The 22,689-nt window shown below is 42.9% G+C and overlaps 1 protein-coding gene across 5 annotated transcripts in view; it reads right to left on the bottom strand.

Moving 5' to 3' along the window:
- Positions 1–828: 828 nt before the first annotated feature.
- Positions 829–22,689, bottom strand: part of LOC115153037 (insulin-degrading enzyme-like) — a 53,201-nt gene continuing 31,340 nt past the window's right edge. For 2 of the 5 annotated variants that reach the window (XM_029698056.1, XM_029698057.1), the window contains 16 exons: positions 22,356–22,436; positions 21,845–21,948; positions 19,769–19,871; positions 15,366–15,488; positions 14,803–14,885; positions 14,367–14,511; positions 10,178–10,288; positions 9,771–9,891; positions 8,954–9,045; positions 8,236–8,347; positions 6,990–7,157; positions 4,578–4,850; positions 3,767–3,828; positions 2,116–2,188; positions 1,920–1,987; positions 1,731–1,832 (listed from right to left, as the gene is read on the bottom strand). In XM_029698056.1, coding sequence (XP_029553916.1) covers positions 1,731–1,832; positions 1,920–1,987; positions 2,116–2,188; positions 3,767–3,828; positions 4,578–4,850; positions 6,990–7,157; positions 8,236–8,347; positions 8,954–9,045; positions 9,771–9,891; positions 10,178–10,288; positions 14,367–14,511; positions 14,803–14,885; positions 15,366–15,488; positions 19,769–19,871; positions 21,845–21,948; positions 22,356–22,436 — 1,821 coding nt within the window. Of the gene's footprint in view, positions 1,833–1,919; positions 1,988–2,115; positions 2,189–3,766; positions 3,829–4,577; positions 4,851–6,989; positions 7,158–8,235; positions 8,348–8,953; positions 9,046–9,770; positions 9,892–10,177; positions 10,289–13,738; positions 13,884–14,366; positions 14,512–14,802; positions 14,886–15,365; positions 15,489–17,297; positions 17,389–19,768; positions 19,872–21,844; positions 21,949–22,355; positions 22,437–22,689 lie in introns of those variants that run through there. The other 3 variants (XM_029698053.1, XM_029698054.1, XM_029698058.1) reach the window with 3 other exon arrangements.

The raw sequence follows: 22,689 nt of genomic DNA, 5'->3' as shown, positions 1-22,689 counted from the left end.
TTCCTGACTAAACCCTAATTTGTGCTAGCGTTCTTTAAGGGGAAATCGCTGATTGTAAATGAATTTGAGATTTATAGATCACCGGTGATCTAGGCTGGATGAGAGCAAGGACCCAAGAATGCAGTGCAGCGTGTCCCTCCTCTACATAATAGTACAGAGACCATTTATGTTTAAATCCACACTTAATTCACAAGAGTTTATTGCTTAGTGAGAAGCGCATACTGAGAAACAGGCCTGACTACAACTTCACCCTGCATACATGGGCCTCTTTTGAACCCCTACAGCCAAAACATGATTATTTAAAGGGTGTTCTGAGAAAATACTAGACTGAAAATCAGTTTACCCCACCAGACATTCTAACAGTCCTATATGTTTTTCTGAAAGACAGCATCCCCACTGACCACAGATGTCAATTCCAGGTTGGTTCAATGTAATTTTCATTGAAATGACATGGAAACAAAGTTGATCCAACCAGTGTGTGCCCAGTGGGTCTTCAAGCGTGCCGCCACAATCCCGTTCCAGGTCTGACCCACAGAGACAAAGTGCAGTTGGCTGACTGTCAAACTCCACACACACACACTGCTGTGTATCCAGCTGACTGCACCAGTTATAGAGTTAAATCTCTATTGCTCCAGCTCTGTAAGAGACCATCTTCACTGCCAGAGAATGACCAATCGCCACCCCCCCTTTCAAAGGCACAAGCTAAGGCTCAAAATGGTGAAAAATGTAGGTGGGGGGGGGAGCTATGCAAGAAATCAAACACTTGATTAAAATAACAATATGAATAATAAGAGCTATAAAACTAATTTATGACCCCAGACAATTAAAGACATTTAAAATATGTTTATTTTTCTTCAATCTCAAATAAAAGCAAAAAGCAAAAGATTGAGGTACCCTGAGATGATGCTCAGATAATACAACCCTGCAGAAAGCACTAGTTAAAAAGAAAAGCTTCATGAACACACCACCAAATAAGCAGTTTTAAAACAACTCCTCAAAGGGCCCTGACATTTTACTAGTTAAAAAAAAAAAGTCAGATCTCAAAACGTGTACATTATGGATTAAAACAGAAACATTTCCATAAGGTTGATTGTTTTTGTAATAAAACAGAAATTGTCTAAAATCATGTGTTGCACAGTCATTATTTAAACACAAAGTGTCTTCGTGATAACAATTCGGCCAGTTGTCACCGTGCCGACGCGTCGCACAAGTACATAAGAGAAATGTATGTGTCCAGCGTGTTTGAAATGTGCACCCTTGCAGAGCTAACCACCTACTTCAACAGCTTCATAACACCATAATCATTAACTAACGGTTTATTCTCACCACAGCAGCATGTCCTTGTGGCTAAGCTGAATAAAAACACTTGATCATGAAGTATCAAGGGGTTGTACTGGTTTACAGGGTTCTGGCCTTGAGGTTCTTTAAGTCGCTACTATTCCTCTACAAACAGTCTATACAATGTCGGGAATGTGTGTTGGTGGGGTTTCGATGAGACTAAAACAAAAATGAGTTTTTGTGTGACCTCTACTATCACACTGAGCTATGATGAGAACCACAGCTAAGTTGTAGGAATCACACGCATTTCCAAGCACCTCTAGTGGCCTCTAAAGTTTACACACACGTCAGTTAAGTGTGGTTCCAGACTCCAGTTGCCACGGGGGGGGCATAGAGAGACAGAGCAGGGTCCCCCCAGCAACCTCCCACAGGGCTCCCATGCTGCTTGGTCCTCACAGTTTGGCAGCCATGAAGTTGATGTGAGTGAATGGCTTGGCCAGGGGAAAGAGGGGCAGGCTCCTCTTGAACTCAGTCATGTCCTGCACCAACGTAGGCTGCAGAGAGAGATGGACAGGTCAGTATGTTACGCGCCAACACTGTTGTGCTAATGGAACACACAGAGAAAGGTGAACACACATTACCTGTGGCAGGGATGGGGCAGGGACCAGGTTGACGTCATTCTGGGCAGGGAACTCTCCCACGACGGGGCCTAAACAAAAAGACAGAGACATTTCAACACAACTATTAAAAACAGTCAAAAACATATTCACACTAACAAACCAATTTAAATGTATATCCTCCAACCCAAAAACTCTCCATCGCTAGTACAATACTCACAGGAGTCCATCTCCCGAGACAGGACGTGCACAGACACCTTGTGCCTCTTGGGTGCGTCCACCGCCAACAGATCCTACAAAAGACAGGATTTTGATAGACACAGAGAGAAGAGACAGACCATTTTAATAGAAGCCTTTATTTAGTTCACTGTCCCAGAAAAATTAATTACAGTGTTTCCCCTATATTAATTCAGCAGCGGCACCCCACTGCTGCTAAATAGTTGCTGCCACTCCCAAAAATATATATTTTTTAAATAACATCTAATGGTTATTTTTAACAAATATCTCTGCCGAGATGCGCTTTTAAAGGGATAGTGCGAGATTTTGGCAAGTAAGCACTTTTCATACCCAGAGTCAGATGAACTCATGAATACCAATGTTATAGCTGCGTGCAGTTTGAAGTTGCTAACTAGCGTTAGCGTCATGACGAAGTCATGCTCATTGTGATCGCTTCCTTCAAACTGCACGCAGACATAAAAATGGTATCTATGAGAAAAAAAGTAGAAAAAGGTTAATTCCCTAAATCTCACAATATCTCTTTAAGATCAGAATTTGTAAGCAAAACAAAGTGAGCAGTGGCATGAATGAGAGCCATGAGCGATTGTGACTGATCTCCCTACAGTGCATCAGTTCTATTTTTCAGTTACACACTCAGAACCCCCGATTAGAAATGTATTACACAATGAAAATATTCTGCATGGGGCCTGTGCTGCTTCTGCTGACGTAGAAATATGGGAAGTATTTCATTGCCTCTGTATCCTTGGCCTCCTTATCCTCTTGAAACACACACCACCCTGGCAGTGACGCAACCCCTCATTATGGCTGGTATTATTCCGCGAACACAGCGCACCGTGTCAGTGTCACCGCCACAGCTATGAATAGAACCAGGACGTAGGATCAAGGGAGACAATCAAGTTTAGTACTATATCTCTTGACACATTGATGAAAATAATCATGGCCTCTAAACCCTCAAGCTGCATACTGGACCCTATTCCAACTAAACGACTGAAAGAGCTGCTTCCTGTGCTTGGCCCTCCTATGTTGAACATAATAAACGGCTCTCTATCCACCGGATGTGTACCAAACTCAATAAAAGTGGCAGTAATAAAGCCTCTTGAAAAAGCCAAACCTTGACCCAGAAAATATAAAAAACTAAAATCGGCCTATATCGAATCTCCCATTCCTTTAAAAAAAAAAGAAAAAAAAAACCTGTTGGCAGCAACTCACTGCCTTCCTGAAGACAAACAATGTATACGAAACGCTTCAGTCTGGTTTTAGACCCCATCATAGCATTGAGACTGCACTTGTGAAGGTGGTAAATGACCTTTTAATGGCGTCAGACCGAGGCTCAGCATCTGACCTCGTGCTCCTAGACCTTAGTGCTGCTAAGTAAAACAAATATACAGTCAATAATACAGTAGAAAAATAAATAAATATGATTGAAGAGTGGTGGAGGGGAATAAATAAAAACGGGGTGCCATCTTTCAGTTGCACGCACATGGGCACACATACACCAATGGAGTCCTATGGTAAAGAGTAAGAAAACCGCAGGCATCTCGTGTGCGTCTCCATGGCAACTGCTTGTGTGAGAAAGTATGACTTTACCTGAAATGTAAGTGGTATGCAATGCAAAGGGAGAGAGCGCTACGCACCAGGTAGAACTGCATGATGTTCTCTTTAGTCAACGTCTTCAGATAGGCCACCTCAATGTTATCTAGAAAAACGACAGAAAACACTTAGGACTAACAGTGGATGATTTGAGATATCACTACAGCTTAGACCTAAACAGGGGGGACTGTATGCCTGAACGTAGAACAGAACTAGACGCAAAGCTCCTGCATACTCGTCACCAGAAGGATACCATGAAATAAATAGTTGAACTATTAAATAAGAATTCCTCTTTCATCTATATAAAAAGCTTCCGTGTACAGAGCAAAACAACAGCTCTACAGCGTCACCAGCCACACTGAACTTGATGTACAATGTTCCACTATTGACTAGGCTCCACTTCCTATCATTACCTTGGTGTGCAGACTGTTGCGGCTCAGTCTCCTATCCCTCCAACAATGAAAACATGGTTATCACCCTCTACTTGGAACGCACAGGGGTTTACGGCAAATTTCCAGCAAATCAGCCCATAACCGCACTCAGGTGTGCTCGGGGTGCTGATTATTCTGGGGCCTAATCAATGCTAATTGGTGCAGCAGGTAGCTCTGAGGCAGCAACAACCTTGACTTCAAAGATCCTCCAGAATGTCAATATTCTGATAACTTAATCTCATTCGAAACACCTTTTCATATAAACAAGGCCTCCTAGCAGTTATAATACAAGGAGGGTCAGGAGGAATATCCATTTAGTTGACAGTAACTCAAACTCCCCACAGCTTTCACTTGGAAAAAAACTTAGGCCTCCAGCTCAGGTAAAGGTGTGCGTGTTGCTCAATGAGTGTCTACGCATGCTCACCTCTGTCGAAGTTGTACTGCTGGGAGATGATCTCCCCCCAGTACTTGGCGCACTCGGCAGCCAGCTTCTTGGGCTTGTCCAGGCGGCGGATGGCCAGGGCCTGGATGTGTTTCTGGAAGGCCTCGTCGTTCATTTCCTCCACAGACTTCTCTGTGGCTTTTAGGAAAGCCTCTACCCGGCTCTCCAGGTAGTGGGGGGCCTTCTCCGACTGGATGATGAAGCGCAGGCCCTGGACCCCGTTAGCGCGCCGCGGACCGCTAAACACTATGTACCCTGAGGAGTGAGCAAAGCAAAAAAGTCAGGAAAAATGCACTGTAAATTCTGGAACATGTGTTTATAGGCGTTTAACTGCATGTACAGGTAAAGGAAACACTTGAGTATATGAGGGATACAAAGTATATTGAAAGCAGGTGCTTCCACACAGGTGTGGTTCCTGAGAATTGCTAAATTAACATCCCGTCATGTATAAAATCCCAAGTTGCCCATTATTTTGGCTTCCATGGCTAGAAGAGATCTCAGTGACTTCGAAAGAGAGAGCGAGCGAGCGAGAGAGAGAGAGAGCGAGCGAGACCAGTTCTCAATCCAATTTAACACTATTCTGGAGCAGCGCCTGAGAGAGCATTTTCCACCACCATTAACACCATTTCTCGTGGAAGAATGGTGTCGCATCCCTCCAATAGAGTTCCTGAAATGTGTAGAATCTATGCCAGGGCGCATTGAATATGTTCTGGCGGCTCGTGGTGGCCCACACCCTATTAAGACACTTTGTTGCGTCTTGGCATTTCCTTTATTTTGGCAGTTACCTATATGTACAGTGCATTCGGAAAGTATTCAGACCCTTTGACATTTTGTTACATTACAGCCTTATTCCCCTCATCAATCTACACAGAATACAGCATAATGACAAAGCAAAAACATGTTTTTTGAAATTTTAGCAAATGTATAAATACAAAACTGAAATATCACATTTACATAAGTATTCAGATCCTTCACTCAGTACTTTGTTGACGAACCTTTGGTTTACAGTTTAGAGTCTTCTTGGGTATGATGCTACAAGCTTGGCACAACTGTATTTGGAGAGTTTCTCCCATTCTTCTCTGCAGATCTTCTCAAGCTCTGTCAGGTTGGATGGGGAGCGTCGCTGCACAGCTATTTTTCAGGTCTCGATCTGGTTCAAGTCTTGGCTCTGGCTGGGCCACTCAGAGACTTGTCCCGAAGCCACTTCTGCGTTGTCTTGCCTGTGTGCTTAGGGTCGTTGTCCTGTTGGAAGGTGAACCTTCGGCCCAGTCTGAGGTCCTGAACGCTCTGGTGAAGGTTTTCACCAAGGAGTTTTCATCAAGGATCTCTCTGTACTTTGCTCTGTTCATCTTTCCCCTCAATCCTGAATAGTCTCAGAGTCCCTGCCACTGAAAAACATTCCCACAGAATGCTGCTGCCACCATCACCATACTTCACCGTAGGGATGGTATTGGCCAGGTGATGAGCTCGACGCTTGGCTTTCAGGCCAAAGAGTTCAATCTTGGTTTCATCAGACCAGAGAATCTTGTTCCTCATCATCGGAGAGTCCTTTAGGTACCTTTTAGCAAACTTCAAGTGGGCTGTCATGTGCCTTTTACTGAGGAGTGGCTTCCTTCTGGCCACTCTACCATAAAGGCCTGATTGGTGGAGTGCTGAAGAGAGAGTTGTCCTGGAAGGTTCTCCCATCTCCACAAAGGAACTCTAGAGCTCTGTCAAAGTGACCAAAGGGTTCTTGGTCACCTCCCTGACCAAGAACCTTCTCCCCCGATTGCTCAGTTTATTTAGGCCGGCCAGCTCTCTGAAGAGTCTTGGTGGCTCCAAACTTCTTCCCATTTAAGAATGATGGAGGCCACTGTGTTCTTGGGGACCTTCAATGCGGCAGCCATTTTTTGGTACCCTTCGCCAGATCTGTGCCTCGACACAATCCTGTCTCGGAGCTCTATAGACAATTTCTTCAACCTCATGGCTTGGTTTTTGCTCTGACATGCACTGTCAACTGTGGGACCTTGTATAGACAGGTGTTTACATTTCCAAATCATGTCCCATCAATAGAATTTACCACAGGTGGACTCCAATCAAGTTGTAGAAACAAAAGGATGAGTAATGGAAACAAGATGCACCTGAGCTCAATTTTGAGTCTCATAGCAAAGGGTTTGAATACTTATGTAAATAAGGTATGCTTTTATTAAGGCTGTAACATAAAATGTGGAAAAAGTCAAAGGGTCTGAATACTTTCTGAATGCACTGTATACTGTTCCTTTTTCACAGCAGGGTTTTGAGTTTGAGTGTGTTTAAGTACTTTACGATGGACATTTCCAAGGGGGGTCCATTCCCCCCTGCCTTCCTGGACCGGTCTCCACTGGTGTGAGAGAGTGAGTGCATGCGTGGTCGTACCCAACTGTTCTTTGGTGCGCAGTGTGTTGAAGCAGGGCTCAGAGATGATCTGACAGAAGAGCTCCAGCAGCATGTTGTCGTGGGTTGTCTGCATGTCTGTCTGGTAGTAGATCTCTATGCCACAGTTGTTGTGCACCTCGTTCCTCTGCTGGTACACATACCAGCCACCTGGAAGGCACAGACAGCATCTTAGTCATTAAGGCACAATGGAAAATGTTTTGCAACAGAAAAGAAAAAAGTGTTTGTTATTGGACAAGTTGTCCAGGTAGTCGCTCCCAGTTTCAGTCCCTTTGGTGCTTAATAAATATATGACGTAGGGCTTACACGCAATATAGATGCAGCGTCACAAATTTCAAAAAACACATTTACCAAACATGCAATACAGAAGTCATGGGCCTCAAACAGCTAACCCTAATGCAAAGTGTAAAACGCTGCATGCATGACTTGGCAACCATTGAGGCTTAAAAAAAAATGCATTTAGGAATAAGCAACGACCTCTGAACGACCTAGCCGGTTGATGAATCACCGGCTTAACTGTAAATATGCAATTACTATAGAACATGTTTGGACAGAGAAATTTAAAAGGCATCGTACAGGAAAGTTATAAATATATATATAGTTCAACTAGAGGACAGTGATGACACACCAGTCTCCAGACAGGAGAGGCTGAGCCAAAATCACTCTTTTGCTGAGTAAAAGCTTTTCACTGGCACTCAAAATCCCAAAAGATGAGTGGAAGCAAGCAGTAGAAGTATGTGTCTGAAAGTTCTAAACTTGTTCAAAACATTTCTGTTGGGAAGCTATAAATTGTGATTCTGTCCCCGACTGGCGTCCGGATGGATCCAGGCCCGGAAAAAATCCCTCAGCAGGACACAGGATGTTTCCAGGTGGCCCAGACAACCCTGCTTTCTTCTTCCCCATGCTCAAGTTACCTAATGTCATCAGGAAAAGTGTGGCACAGGTGTGTTGTTGTGCGGTGTCTTGTGTGGGGTGTGTAAAAGGGTAAGGGGGAGAAAAAAAAAAGTGTGTGTATTGTATTTCCCAGTGATGTCCATTTCCCCTTGTTAAGTGAGCCTTTCCCCCTAGGACATTGGTGGGTCATTGACACCGAGGTGTTACACAAGCACAGGTCCTGATGTAGGCCAGATTGTTGGGTAAGAAACCTTCAGCAGGGTCACCATGGGGACGGGCACGACTGGCAGGTACAGGAGGGTGAAGGGAGTGATGGACAGGGCACTTGACCTACCATCTGGCACCTGCACCTCCCTGTAGCGAATCAACTGGCTTGGTAAGAGGGGCTTGGTGTGGGCTTGATTCATAAGCGTGTCCTCGACCATCTGCATCATGCCTAGAGCAGACTGGAGAAAGAGAGAGAACGAATAAACGTGAGAGGGGTGCAAATGATAAAATCAGTGTATTAATCCACCTTTAAAATGTGTTAAGATTCCTCTTATCATCCGCATCGCTCGTTCCGCACATCGTCTAGGGTAAATAGCAGATGCCCATCTATAGGGTCTACCACTGAATCGTAAACAACACTGCTACAATATTCTGTCCACGCAGTACAAGCTCCATCTAAGGTAACAGGAGCCCTGCAGAGGACGGTGAGTCTTTATAGTGATGAAGTGGACCATTGCCCCCGCCGGTGCATCCAATTCCCTCTCCACTAGACTGTGACACCTCTCCACTGGGCATCATTACCAGAGATAAGGGAGACTGTTCATGGACAGCTGGGATCTTATATAAAGTCTGTGATTTGATCTGAGGATCTTATCAGGGTTTGACGGTGTGTGACGGCTCTGTGACAGATAAGGATTCCACTTAAAACCTATACGGGAGTGGAGAGGCTGACTATAAGCAGTTATAGAACATATCCACGCGCGTGCGCGTCTCTTTGTCCGACTGCCTGTAACGAACAAAGTAATACAAGTCTGTCCACACGAAGGTAGCAACATCAAACAAACCTCCTTGGTGATGTTGCCATGGAGAAGGGTCTCGATGTGTAACCGTGACAATAGTTGAGGTATAAAGGCCTTGAGGCGGGGGAGAGTGACATCTGGAAGACACATTCAGATGGAAGCAATCAATCACAGAGCCATCATAATCAGGCTAGAACAGAATCAAAAGCATTGCAGTCATGTGGACTCTGCCTGCCACCACATAGGGCAGAAATGTACACACACACACACACCACACACACACACACACACCCCCTAGAAACATTCACACGAGCTTGGAGACCTGCAGGAAACACACTTCCTCTCTGCGTAGGTTGGTCCATCTGAATTCACACATCGTCTGACCCAGATTCATTCAGTTAGTGATGAGAGGTGATGGATGAGCAGCCAGGGTAACTGGGAAAGGAAGGGAGGACAGCAGTAGCCTGTCTAAAAAACAGGCACAGGGTACTGAGGATGGAGACCCAGAAAAGGGGAACAGGGGCACCAAATCAACACATAGGCACTAGGGTAGGTGAAATAGGGACAAGTGTATTTGAGGTAATAATGAGAACAGGTTGCATTGCACTGTACCCAGACAGAAAGTGAACTGAGCCTCAAGTGATACACAGGACATCTGTCGAGGCGCCATCGAGAAAACATAATATACTGAACCTACAGACAGTACATCTGCTCCCCTTCCTCCGGTGAGACTTTCACTGCGGAGAAATGACTGCAGCTCAGGGAGGAGCTCAAAAACTGGCTCAGCATTCAAATGAGGGGCAGAGATAGCAAGGGAGTGTGTGTGCACGCTTGTGTGCGTTTGTGTGAGAGAATGGCTCACCGTCCAGGGCCTCCTTGAGTTCGTCTTTGGTCCAGGCCACCTCTGTCATCAGCAGACGCAGGTAGTACATGGCATGCTGATGGGGTTGCTCTGCCCGAAAGTTGTTCAGTGACCTCATATACTGGAGGAAGGGTCAAGGGCAATCAGGGGGTCAAAGTTCAGTCATATGAAGAGTCAAACACAATATTATTATAATTTGGTGAGTGCTTATATTTGTCCCATTTCACACACGTACTAGTCTGTATTATTAGGCATGTGCGAATTGTTTTTTGCATATCCCACTCTCCCTGAGACTGCTAGGCTAACTGCCGCCCATATGAAGGCAACATTTGATCTGATATAATGGGTAATATCGTAGCCTGAGTACAGTTCTAAACTGTGTGTGTGGGGGGGCACACTCAGCTTACCGCTTCCTTGATGATGTCAAAGCGTTTCTCATCAATATCAAAGTTGGCCATCTTCTCAATGATCTTCTTCAGCAGGATGTGCTGCTTGTCATTGTAGCCCTTCACTGAGAGCTGTGGGAAGGAGACGAAAGGAAAAGGGCGAGAGTGAAAAGGTGGGCATAATGTGAGTGGCCAAAGCACCTGTAGGAAACAGTGAAATGTGTGTGTGTGTGGATGAGCAAGCTAAAGTGAAACTAAAAGACAGCAATGTTTCAGACCACCCTCCCAAACCCTCCAGTCCTGCCCTGGTCCATCCTCTGTCTAAGTCACGTCAACCTCCTTCCACAGAGGGCCGAGTGTCTGACAGTTTTCACTCCTCCCTTGTACTTGATTAATCAAGGTCACTTGATTAATCAAGGCAACTTTTTTCACAATCATCATTAAAGTCGCATCATGCAGCCTTAGACATAGCGCGGGAAGTACGGGTGATGAAGCAACCCCTGAATCCAACCCCCCCAAAAAAATCATAATAAAAGAGTCTCTCAAAAGAAGTGCACTGGGCCTTTACTAGTCCTGTATTAGCGGACCGATATAGACGTCTGCAGCGCGGGCAGCACCCCCAAACATCTTCCCACGGCTATGTCCTTAGACTGTATTAGAAATCAAAACGTATGGCCTAACGTTTGTATCAGAATTAAAGTTGCTTAAATAACTAAAATTGAGCATATAGGAGGACCTGTTCTCTTGGTTAGTCGCTCAACACGGAACAGCCGCATCGTTCAGGGAAAATATCCTTTATATTTTATTCAACTATGTTCAATTGTATTGTCCTTGCTATAAAATCATCCCACGGGAATTATTAAGCAGATCTCGGGCTGCTAAAGGAACTAGTGTAGCCCACAGCCAGATCAGGGCCTGCATTAAGGACGACTCAGAATATTCTATCTATTCTATTCTTCTGAAATAGGCTACATTTTCTTCATATCGTGTTTCTTTAGACCTGCCTGAAATAAATAATGGTTATATTGTGACGTGTAGGCTACATTAAATAGATTTATTAGACTTTAAAATGTAAAATGCTCCAAAAACCAAAAAGGTCCACATCAGTGGCTTGTAGGTTGTGTGTGGAAGCCGGAGATGCTAAACATGCTTATGTTAATTAACAGTCAATCACCGCAAGTCCGTCAGATATTTGCATGGCAATCACCGGCTGACAAAAGGTAATGACCGCCACATCCTTATGGGTCTGTAGTTAACTACGCAACTCTTCCCTCAAGGTCTACACAGCATGCGTTGTGCATTACAATCTACTGCAAATGCATTTCCCCTCATTCATCTAGCTCAGTGACAGGCTACCAATAAGTGATGCAAGTGAGTGGTTGTGTGTATGCATGTGGACTGTAGTGTGTCAAACTGTACGTGATCGGAGCCCGGTCAAGGTCACATGAAACCCCGCTTTGCATCCTCCAAACCTTCTGGCCCCTTCATGAACCCGCAATACCCTCGGGCTACAGCGTTGTGCTCTCGCAAATCACCTTCTCCCTCCCCGACACACACACACTGACACCAGTTAACTCTAATCTCTTCCAACATCATTACCCTTGACGAGCCCACAGCCAGTTTGTGCTGACTCAACTCTATTACCCCTGAAGCTTGGAAGAGCTAATATAGGAGAAAAAACACTCCATCCATACAGTTAAGCAAGGCATGTGTGATTGGCCGGAATGTAGAATTAAAGTCATAATTTCCTACGTATGTAGCATCAACCCATGAGTGATTAGCCTATATAAAATGTATAATCCTATTCTTAAGTAGTCTTATTTATGACCTTGACATCGCATAACAGCAGTGAATACGTTTCTAATAAGCAAGCAAAAAAATATTCTCGTAACTAAGACCGCTTTATTCTGCACACAAGCTATTATTTCACAGATGTGGGCCTAAGTTTGGATGTTAGGCAAACGTCAGTCGTGCAATTAGTTAGTTGCTTAAGTTAGAGTGAAACCAAAGCACCAAACCAAAAGATACAGATGAGCAGTGAAAGATAAGCACATTGGGAATCTTGAGTCGCAATTTTACAGACACATACCAAAACCTCACTTCAATACTAACCTCTGAAAATAGTTTTTAGAGGGCAAATGTTTTAAAAAAAAAAACTTGCAAACGCTATTAGCTATGCTTACAGTGCCAGCTCCAGTCTGTAACTTGCTTTTGGAATCACGAGTCAGCAGAATTTCACAGTACCTATACATTTGTCAGAGGATAAGCAATGTTTGGCTTTATTCCTTTATGACTTGTGATGGAGACATTGTTCTACTACCTGGCTGATATTGACAGCAAATGGAGTTTCAAACTGGCTGCTAACGATGCATTAAAATAAAATAAACGAAATGTGACAGAATGTATGACGTTCTATCTGGGTGTATTAGTTGTGGTGTGTTTTGGGAGTGATTCAGTGAAATCAACAAAGCCAAACGTGTGTCTTTCAAGACAGGCAGTGTGCTGATAAGGTCTGGATTCAAATATACACCATCAGTTGAATTTAGTCCATATTACCAGAGAAGTATTTGATGAATGGAAAGTTGAATATTAACTTCATATCAGTTAAACGGCATGCCTTGAGGACTAGATTTGGCTATCCTTGCAGTGAAACCACAAGTGGGCACATAGACAGGACATAGGAAGTAGTGATGTGCCGTGGACAAAATATGATTTATTTTTGAACAACTTTTTACTGACTCAAGACTCGTTCATTTTAGTTGTTAGTTTGAGACGTGCTCCAACCACCACCAACTGTCTATCATACATACGCGCAGGAAAATAGGTCATGCTGCAGGCAACATAGAAGGAAATGTCATGCTTAGAACTGATAATTGATCGCATGGTGCAAGAACGAATGCAAATGAATGGATTATAGAATTTTATCGATGGACACAGCTTTGTAGAACCAAAACATACACAGCCTGCCTCTGCTCAACAAACTTCTTCAGAGGGCTGCTGCAGATCGTGAACGATATGGTGCTGCTCTCTCGCGGTAGTCAAGCAATTGCATAGCGCCAAGAGTTGTTGACAATCTAGTCCGGTTGCGGTCACAGCTAGACCTTTTCAAAAAGGTAAGAAGTAACTGTATATGTATGCCTAGCAATCAACAAAATGTACATTTTTATAAGTACACTTGTATAAAAGTCTCAGTCACCAATGAAGGCTCCAAGAAGCCCCCTATGGTGAACAAGTGGCTTGTAGAATCATGAATCTTTACTTCATCTTTCAACAGTAGGGGGAACTGCATGCTCTGGGCATTACTGAATCAAATGAATAACATTATAAAGATTTGTTCTTTTCACTGAATGAGTTGAAAAGACCAGAGTCAGTAAAAAGAGTTGAACTTCCCACCACTAATAGGAAGGGGGGGGAGGTTCTTCCCATCTTCCTACAGACAGACTAACATACAAACACACACAGAAAGAGGACGTAGATAGAGGGGAACGATAAAGCCAGTCCTGCACACTCAAAGCTTCAAGCTGGTGCCCTCCCTCGTCCCCCTAGCCATTAGGGGGGCAGACAGACGGACGCTGTACTTACGAGGATGGCATTCATCCCTGAGGCTATGCCATAGACCAGCCCGGCAAGGCGGGCTGCATATGTATACTCTTTTAAATCATCCTTCAATAACCTGAGAAACAGGTAGGTCATGTTGCAGTGCAGGGGGTCTGAGTATAGGTAGCGACTAACAAAACAAAAAAGACAAACAAAAAAGAAGACATGAGTGTTGGGTGGGGGAGGTGGGATGAGGTTGTCAAAAAAAGACAGAGCAGGGTGAGGAAACTGATAAAGAAGAGTATGTATATGCAGCCTCGCGACCGGCCTTTCTGTCCACCAAGGAGGGACGGAGTACTTTGTCGCTGAGGCCACTACTTATAGTGTGGACGCATCTTGAGGTGTCCATTTCCCAAGAGTTTTGATAGAAAAATACTGTTCCTCTTTCTGACAGGGAACTACTTTACCAAATGACAATTTACATTCAAATCCAAAACAGTGCCAGCACGAACGTGAAACTGACATCTCTAGCGTTTCCGACGAGGTGAATTGAGAGGGAGGGGGAAAGAAAAGATGAAGAGGATGAGGCTGACACGAAGGCCCAGGTTGAGGGAGGAACGGGTGGGTTTGGGGTCGCGGCGACGTGAGGGCGATGGGAAATTAGGATACTTACATACATCCCATAGATGGTATTTTGGAGGTCATAGTTCAAGCCTGCTAGCTCGGCTGCATATGCATACTCGTTGAGGGAGTCTTTGAGGAGCTCCAGGTACAAATAGGCCATGTTACAATGTATGGGGTCCACATACGCAAACGGGCTGTAGAGAAAATGGCAGTGGTGAATGACACAGTTGCTACAACACCACAGTTAGAACTCTCCCTCCAATTTGCTCTCCTTGAAAAACAAAGTTAGTGTTGCCTTCATTCAAAATTAGGGATCAGCGGGACAAGTGGGGTTCCATGGGGTTCTTTGTAATATGGATTTCAAACTGCAGTATTTGAGTACTATAACTACAATAGGTTGTATGAGGAAAACAAGACAGAAGTTTAAATCACATTACATATCACATCATCTCATACACTTCAACGGCTGTGGTTTGTCTACCAACCTGAAGAACTCAAAGTTCAGGCATGCCTTTGGTAGGAAAAACTTGTCATCCTGCTTGAACCACACCTTGCTCATAGCAGTGTCCTAGAAAAAAATAACATGGTAAGATGAGCATTAGCAGCAGGTGCCATTGATAAGGGCTTGCAAAAAGTTGGGCAGTCTGATATCATCATATACTTGCTTTGAAAAGAGATCGATCAAACCTCTACTACTACTGCCTTTGTACTTTATTGGGGGTGAACAGCAGCCCAAAATGAAATAGCGAAGCTTAGCTCAAAAGAGTTGTTCCACAAGAGACTCCAAATGGGTCAGCAGTAGTTACCACCACGTACGTCCTCTGATCTGAACACCTGAACAACGACAGCTGGCCTACGAAATACTGAACAGCTCAATTCAGTCACCATTTCCTCATTACCATATGAAAGCTTTTGAACAGATTCAGACACTTGAAACATGCTGCTACGCCGTTCAGGTCTGTCAGCTTCTTGGCGAATGATAATGCAACATCCCACCATTTTACATTTGAGTAATTTAGCAGATGCTCTGGATAAGAGCGAGGCTTACCTTGATTAGAGTTGGGGCGGAGGGTGAGTCTTTCTCCAGAGGGTAGATATCAAAGTTGGTAGGAATGAACTCGTTCTTCATGGGTAGCTTGAACTTGCCATTGAAGTCGGCGTTTCCCCATTTCTGAAACACACACACACACACACACACACACACACACGAGTTAGCGAGTCCTCCTTGCTCAGTCAAGGGTTAGGTATGGAATTTATTGATAGGTGACTGAAGGCTTCTACACACCTATCCAACTATAGCCAATGAACTATAGATGATGCAATGGGTAGTTTTTCTCCAGACCAACTGTCCATGGCAGATTCTACATGACCAACTATGTCCAGTGACGACCAAAGGGATTACACACGAGGCTTCGACAGTATACCGTGTAGGGTAGCCTAGTGGTTAGAGCGTTGGGCTAGTAACCGAAAGGTTGCAAGTTCGAATCCCTGAGCTGACAAGGTACAAATCTGTCGTTCTGCCCCTGAACAAGGCAGTTAACCCACTGTTCCTAGGCTGTCATTGAAAATAAGAATTTGTTCTTAACCGACTTGCCTAGTTAAATAAAAAGGTAAAATCAAATAAATAAAATACGCAGGTATTTTGAAATACCGTAAAATGTATATTAAAACGCTGTCTCAAATAGTCGCCTGTGCCTTTTAAGTAGTCAGGCAACAGTACACATTTCAGCAAATAAACACCAGGTCTAAATGAATTGTTTACAAAGTTTAAATGTTTGATTTGTTACATTAAATAATTCAGTGATGACTCAAATTGCAATCATCTGTTTAGCGTCAATAACAAAACTGCTAGCAGCTGTGAACTGCTAACTAACAAGCACAACAACAAAAAACAGTAAACTTCTGTAGTACAGACCCACAGAAAATTGGCCGATTGCCCTATAGCAGCAAAATAAAGAACTGCAAAATAAAGAACTGCAGGAAATGAGAAAAATAATTATTCTGTCAAGGAAGTTTTTTTTTACCCCGAAATAGAGACATACTTAGACAAACGAAACATGACAGCAACCATGTTTCCCACCAACCATTTCATGCGGCTGAATTATCTGATGCATGAAAAGTCACTACTGGGCTGATGGAAACAGGAAATGCATATTAACCAACAGACAATGTTCATTCGACGATGTGATCATTGTGTGTCGGCAAAATAATTATGCGAGAAATGGCCACAGATTAAATAAATAAACTAACTTCACAGGGTGATGAGCTCGATGCTCTTTTCCAATAAAAATCAAGGGTCTTATTATTGTGGCATGATGATCGATGTTTGCCTCCCGTTTGACAAACAAAAATGATATTAATTTTATAATATAGGTAGCCTAGCACCAGGCGCACGTCCCAAGACCAGAGTAGGCACATTTTCTATAACGCAACAGTTCGTGACAAAACCATCAGCAGAGTTGAAAATGCGATTGAAATCCATTTCAATATTTCCATTTCGGTACATGGGAATTTAACCACAAAAGGTATTTTTATGTGCACTACGTCATCACACAGCCTTTTATTTGCAATAAGTGAGTTTGATGGAACCATCTTTGGTGTGGAAAATGTGGTTTATGCAGATTTTTGAATATTTGCATGAAGATCTGTTGGATGGAAACCTAGCTAATGTGCAAATTACATGTATTAAAATGCTGGAAGTGAATGATGGAATTAAACAATTAACTATGCAAATGAGCAAAAGCTGAGGGCATTAAGGAAATAGATCCCTGACTCAAATAGAATTCGGTCTCTAATAAGCGCCTGTTGTTTTCAGTGACTTAAGCAAATGAATGCCCGAGCTATTAAATTGAAGTTTTACCGCACACATGGTATCATTTTCAATACCGTCAAGCTTCTTTTTAAGGAATTATCTACAGGTTTCAAGATAACAGATTGCGTTCTTAATTACAACAGTCACATTTTTCATTATGAAGCTTACCGTAGTTCACCAGAACAGCTGAGCCAGTCACGTTTTGTTTACAAAGAGAGCTAAGCTTCATGAGTCAGCACAAGTTGACAGATTCTCAACAGCAGAAACAACTCTCCGTCCAGGATCAATATCCCCGTTGTCTAATATTTGTTTTGTGCGTGCAGCAAACGGAGTCGACTTCTGAAATACAGTGCATTCGGAAAGTTTACAGCCTCGAGTCTTCTTGGGTATGACGCTACAAGCTTGGCACACCTGTATTTGGGGAGTTTATCCCATTCTTCTATGCAGATCCACTCAAGCTCTGTCTGTGGATAGGGAGCGTCGCTGCACAGCTATTTTCAGGCCTCTCCAGGCTTATGTAAATAATGTATTTCTGTTTTTGTTTTTATTTATATATATATATATATATATATATATATATATATATATATATATATATATATATATATATATATATATATATATATATATATATATATATATATATATATTCGCAATGTATAAAAACATGTTTTCGCTTTGTCATTATGGGGTATTGTGTGTAGATTGATGACTTGATTTTTTTTTTCTTATCCATTTTAGAATAAGGCTGTAACCTAACAAAATGTGGAAAAAGTCAAGGGGTCTGAATACTTTCCGATAGCACTGTACTTGTATAACTTGAGCTGGATTGTCTGTCTTTGTAAATATACTGAACAAAAATATAAATGCAACAATTTTACTAACGATAGATAGATAGATAGATAGATAGATAGATAGATAGATAGATAGATAGATAGATAGATAGATAGATAGATATAAGTCAACTGAAATAAATTAGGCCCTAATCTATGAATTTCACCACTGGGCAGGGGCGCAGCCATGGGTGGGTCAAGCTCCCAAGTGAGTGGGCCTCTGCCCTCCATGGCTGCACCCCCAGCCACTGTAGAGCCAGGCCCAGTCAATCAGAATTAGTTTTTCCCCACAGACAGTAATACTCCTCCGTTTCATCAGCTGTCTGGGTGGCTGGTCTCAGATGATCCCACCGGTGAAAAAGCCAGATGTGGAGGTCATGGGCTTGCGTGGTTAAATGTGGTCTGTGGTAGAAGTACTGCCAAATTCTCCAAAATGATGTTGGAGGTGGCTTATGGTAGAGAAATTAACATAGAATTCTCTGGCAACAGCTCTGGTGGACATTCCTGCAGTCAGCATGCCAATTGCACGCTCCCTCAAAACGTGAGACATCTGTGGCATTGTGTGGCAAAACTGCACATTTTAGAGGGGCCTTTTATTGTTCCCAGCACAAGGTGCACCTGTGTAATGATCATGCTGTTCAATCAGCTCTATGATATGCCACACTTGTCAAGTGGATGGATTTTCTTGGCAAAGGAAAAATGCTCACTAATAGGGATGTAAACAAATATGTGCACAAAATTGAGAGAAATTAGCTTTTTGTGCTTACGGAACATTTCTGGGATCTTTTATTTCAGCTCATGAAACATGGGACCAACACTTTACTTGTTGCGCTTATATTTTTGTTCAGTATAGTTTGTTCGCTTGAGGTCATTAGCATTTAGCTAGCATCCGCTATGGGAATTCTCTAGTACTTTGTTAGCATTTGTTAGCATTCTGGTAATAGACATTTTTATTTTTTTGTTTGAAAACAAAAAGCGCCACCTTGTGACCTATGCCGTTAACACCGTATACCCTGGTATGGCATAAGGACAGTATAAAAAGGTGTGAAAATCTGGATGCTGCTCATTCCTAAAAAACACCAGGCAGATTCCTTAAAAAAAAACATCCATAGACTGTGGTTAGATAGTTGTATGAAAACCTTTAGGAGAAAGGCACCACTAAAAGGTCATGAAATGTACAGCGTTGGCTTTGGGAGTATTAAAGCCTTCCACAAAAGCTTTTTCTGCTTTTGGAACCTCATAAGCTCAGGGGAGTTTGTGGCCCTGGACATTGTTTCAGAAAGGTGAATTGGAAAACATTCACAGTGCTAGTGTCAGTCTGCCTGCAAATGGGCTTGTCCAAAACTTCTTAAATTTCCATCCTAACCCTGCTTTTACACTGAATAGAAAAAAAGTCAGCAAACTCTTGCGCAAACATCTGCAGCTTTAAACATCACTCACCACTGGGGTGTTGACTGTGGCTCAACAGCACCTTACCCATAAGCCATTTGTTTTCTTACTCATGGCATGATAAACCTTAGATTATGTTGGAATGTGTGACAGCAAGTGGATGGATTGAAGATTCCTTCAAGCATTGCCAGTGGACGATTTACAAAGATGCCCAGTCAGGGTAAATCTTAGATCTGGCCTATTTCATTGTGTCCCCATTTCCTTTCCTGCACCGAAGGAGGAGGAACATCTGATCTCCTACAACGCATATTGAGTATGAGGAGAGGACGTGTGAAATCAAGGAAAGGCCTTTAGCATCACCCACAGGGTGATGAGTATATGGAAAAACTGTCGAGTTTGAATGTGTGTCAGTCTCACCTTGAGGATCTCTTCAGATATGGGCTCCTGTTTGTAGTGAGTCCCGTACCATTCCTCCGTCTTGTCCGTCTGCCCTTCAAACGACTTTGAGACGACTGCGACTCTGCAGACGGGAGGACAAACACAGACGGGCTTCATTATGATCAGCATTTATAAACCCACGTCAGACTGGTTAGGAGTTATACACACACTCCATTTTCCCTGAGCAGCTGGTTAGGAGTTATACACACACTCCATTTTCCCTGAGCAGCTGGCGTTAGATTTTTAGCTGCCATTACGACTCAACTGTATAATAAACACTGGGGATAGGATGTTTGGGAGGCTCCAGTCAATTACAATGTGTAGGGTCAATGTGATTAAAACAGATAAGTGGTGCAGATAGCCAGCCAATGTGATAACTAGAAAAGTTACATTTCCCAAAGAAAATGTGTGCTTGCTTCAACTGTCTAAAAAGCATTTGAAATGGTAGTGGAAGAAGTTGTAGTAGTTTTGTACTGCAGTAGCAGTAGTGGTGGTGACTGTAGCAACGGTAGCATTGATTCTAGTAGTATCAGTAGTAGAAGTAGGGACTGTAGTATTAGTATTGACTGAAGCGGAGAAGCAGTGATTGTAGTGGTAGTAATACTGCAGAATGTGTTATTGAACTCCCCCAGTGTTTTAGTTAGAACAGTTCCTGAAAGTTTTCTGGCAATTAATTCAACAGTGGAAAGTTTAGGTGAATGTTGAGGTAAATCTGCCATGAAAATGACTGTAAACGGAGTGTGTAATGGGAAATGTAAGATCACATTTAGATTAACCCTACATGATTGTCTGGTTAACGACATGACTAAATGGCTCCACTACTAGCCTAATGATTGTATAACAACATGTATGACCTTGTTTGGTTGTTATTCAAGTCTACTCAGTTAATGTTCAGCAAGACACACTTGTTGATGCTTATTTATAAAACCCTCTTAGGCCTCACACCCCCCCCCCCCATCTGAGATATCTACTGCATCCCTCATCCTCCACATACAACACCCCGTTCTGCCAGTCACATTCTGTTAAAAGGTCCCCAAAGCGCACACATCCCTGGGTCGCTCCTCTTTTCAGTTCGCTGCAGCTTGCGACTGGAACGAGCTGCAACAAACACTCGATAAAACTGACCAGTTTTATCTCAATCTCTTCATTCAAAGACTGGACACTCTGACAGTTGTGGCTGCTTTGCATGATGTATTGTTGTCTCTACCTTCTTGCCCTTTGTTCTGTTGTCTGTGCCCAATAATGTTTGCACCATGTTTTGTGCTGCTACCATGTGGTGTTGTCATGTGTTGCTGCCTTGCTATGTTGTCGTCTCTCTTTATGTAGTGTTGCCTCGTTTGTTGTGATTGTATTAATTTTTAATCCCAGTCCCTCGTCCCCGCAGGAGGCCTTTTGGTAGGCTGTCATTGTAAATAAGAATTTGTTCCTAACTGACTTGCCTAGTTAAATAAAGGTTAAATAAATGTTTTAAAAACCGTGTCAATTGATCTGAATTTTTGTAACCATGGACTGGAACATCTGCTCAAACACCCATATACTTATTGCAAGCATCACAGCAAGATACTGGACATTTCAAAGCTAGGTCCAAAACATTTTTAAAAAAGAAAGAGTCCCCAAAAGAAGGGCAACATAGGAAAGAATGAATCAAATAAAAAAGTATTCCTCTGTGCCTTTCATTGAGATCAGTAATGTGTCTGGGTATATATATATATATATATATATATATAGTTGATGAACGTACTCTTTTTCAAGGAAGTTACAAACATGTTTATCAAAAGGCTCTTCAAAACAGAGGCGTCGTAAGTGTGTATTATCAGGTACCCTTGTCACACTACTGAGCAAAACTGACCTAGCTGAGACAATCTTTACTGCGCGGGTCTGATTTAGCATCCAACACAGTTGCTGAAACAATGCTGGAATGAAGAATGTAAACATTTTTTTTTTCAATTATCCAAGCTAGCAGTATGGTTCATCCGGATGGGCATAATAGCGTGAAAATGGTATAGGAGAGCAGAGCAAACAGGGTTAGTGACCCAGTGAAGAGCTGCAACTGACCTGACATATTCTGGCCTCAGCTTGTCCAGGACCATCTCTATCAGGTCTGGCCTGAAGTCTTCCAGCAGGTACTCTGCTGCTAGGATCTCCTCCAGAGGGTAGTACTGCAAAGCAGAGGACCATTTAAAAAAAAAAAACAGGTCTAGGTGCTAACAATGGGAGGCCTTTGACTAACACATGCAGGGGAACACTTTACTGGAGCACAGGAATACAGAACTGGCGCTCTGCTTATTTTCACACAAAAAAAGATGCACACAAGAATGAATCCCAAAAGACAAAAAAAATACACTGGACATCCTACCCTGGTCCGACTACCTTAATACCATAATATTTTGACTCTAGCAGGAATGTCAGTTTAATTTAGATTGGGGCTGAATCGATAAATCTTTATACACAAAATAAGAGACTGGCAGACAAGGCACTCTGATGACAACATAGTCATCAAACGGAGCCACGGAAGTGCAATGCATCACTGTGGAGACGACCTTAAGAAATGGAGAGCGCCACCTACGTGAAGTAATCCAGCCACTTTGGAGGTGTAGCCACGAGGCCGCTCCTTGTCCTTGAACCTGAAGGCCACTGTGTTTAAGTCCTGTGGAGGAGAAGAGAGACGAGTCACATGTCAATCGCATGAAAATAGAGTACTATTACATACAATGGAGAATTGAGCGACACAAGACAATTCATCCACGTGTACTGTTACAAACACCAGACGTTTAACTAAGAGGATAGCAAAAGGCCTATTTGAGTAAGTCTTGGTTCTGATTTTATTTTGTTAGTAAAAAGGGCTATACATAAAATGTTAATGATGGATTGTTTTCTGACAACACATACACTGGCTTCTA

Source organism: Salmo trutta, chromosome 18, assembly GCF_901001165.1.
Source record: "Salmo trutta chromosome 18, fSalTru1.1, whole genome shotgun sequence".
Lineage (NCBI taxonomy): Eukaryota > Metazoa > Chordata > Actinopteri > Salmoniformes > Salmonidae > Salmo > Salmo trutta.
This window is presented reverse-complemented; position numbering and strand designations above follow the sequence as displayed.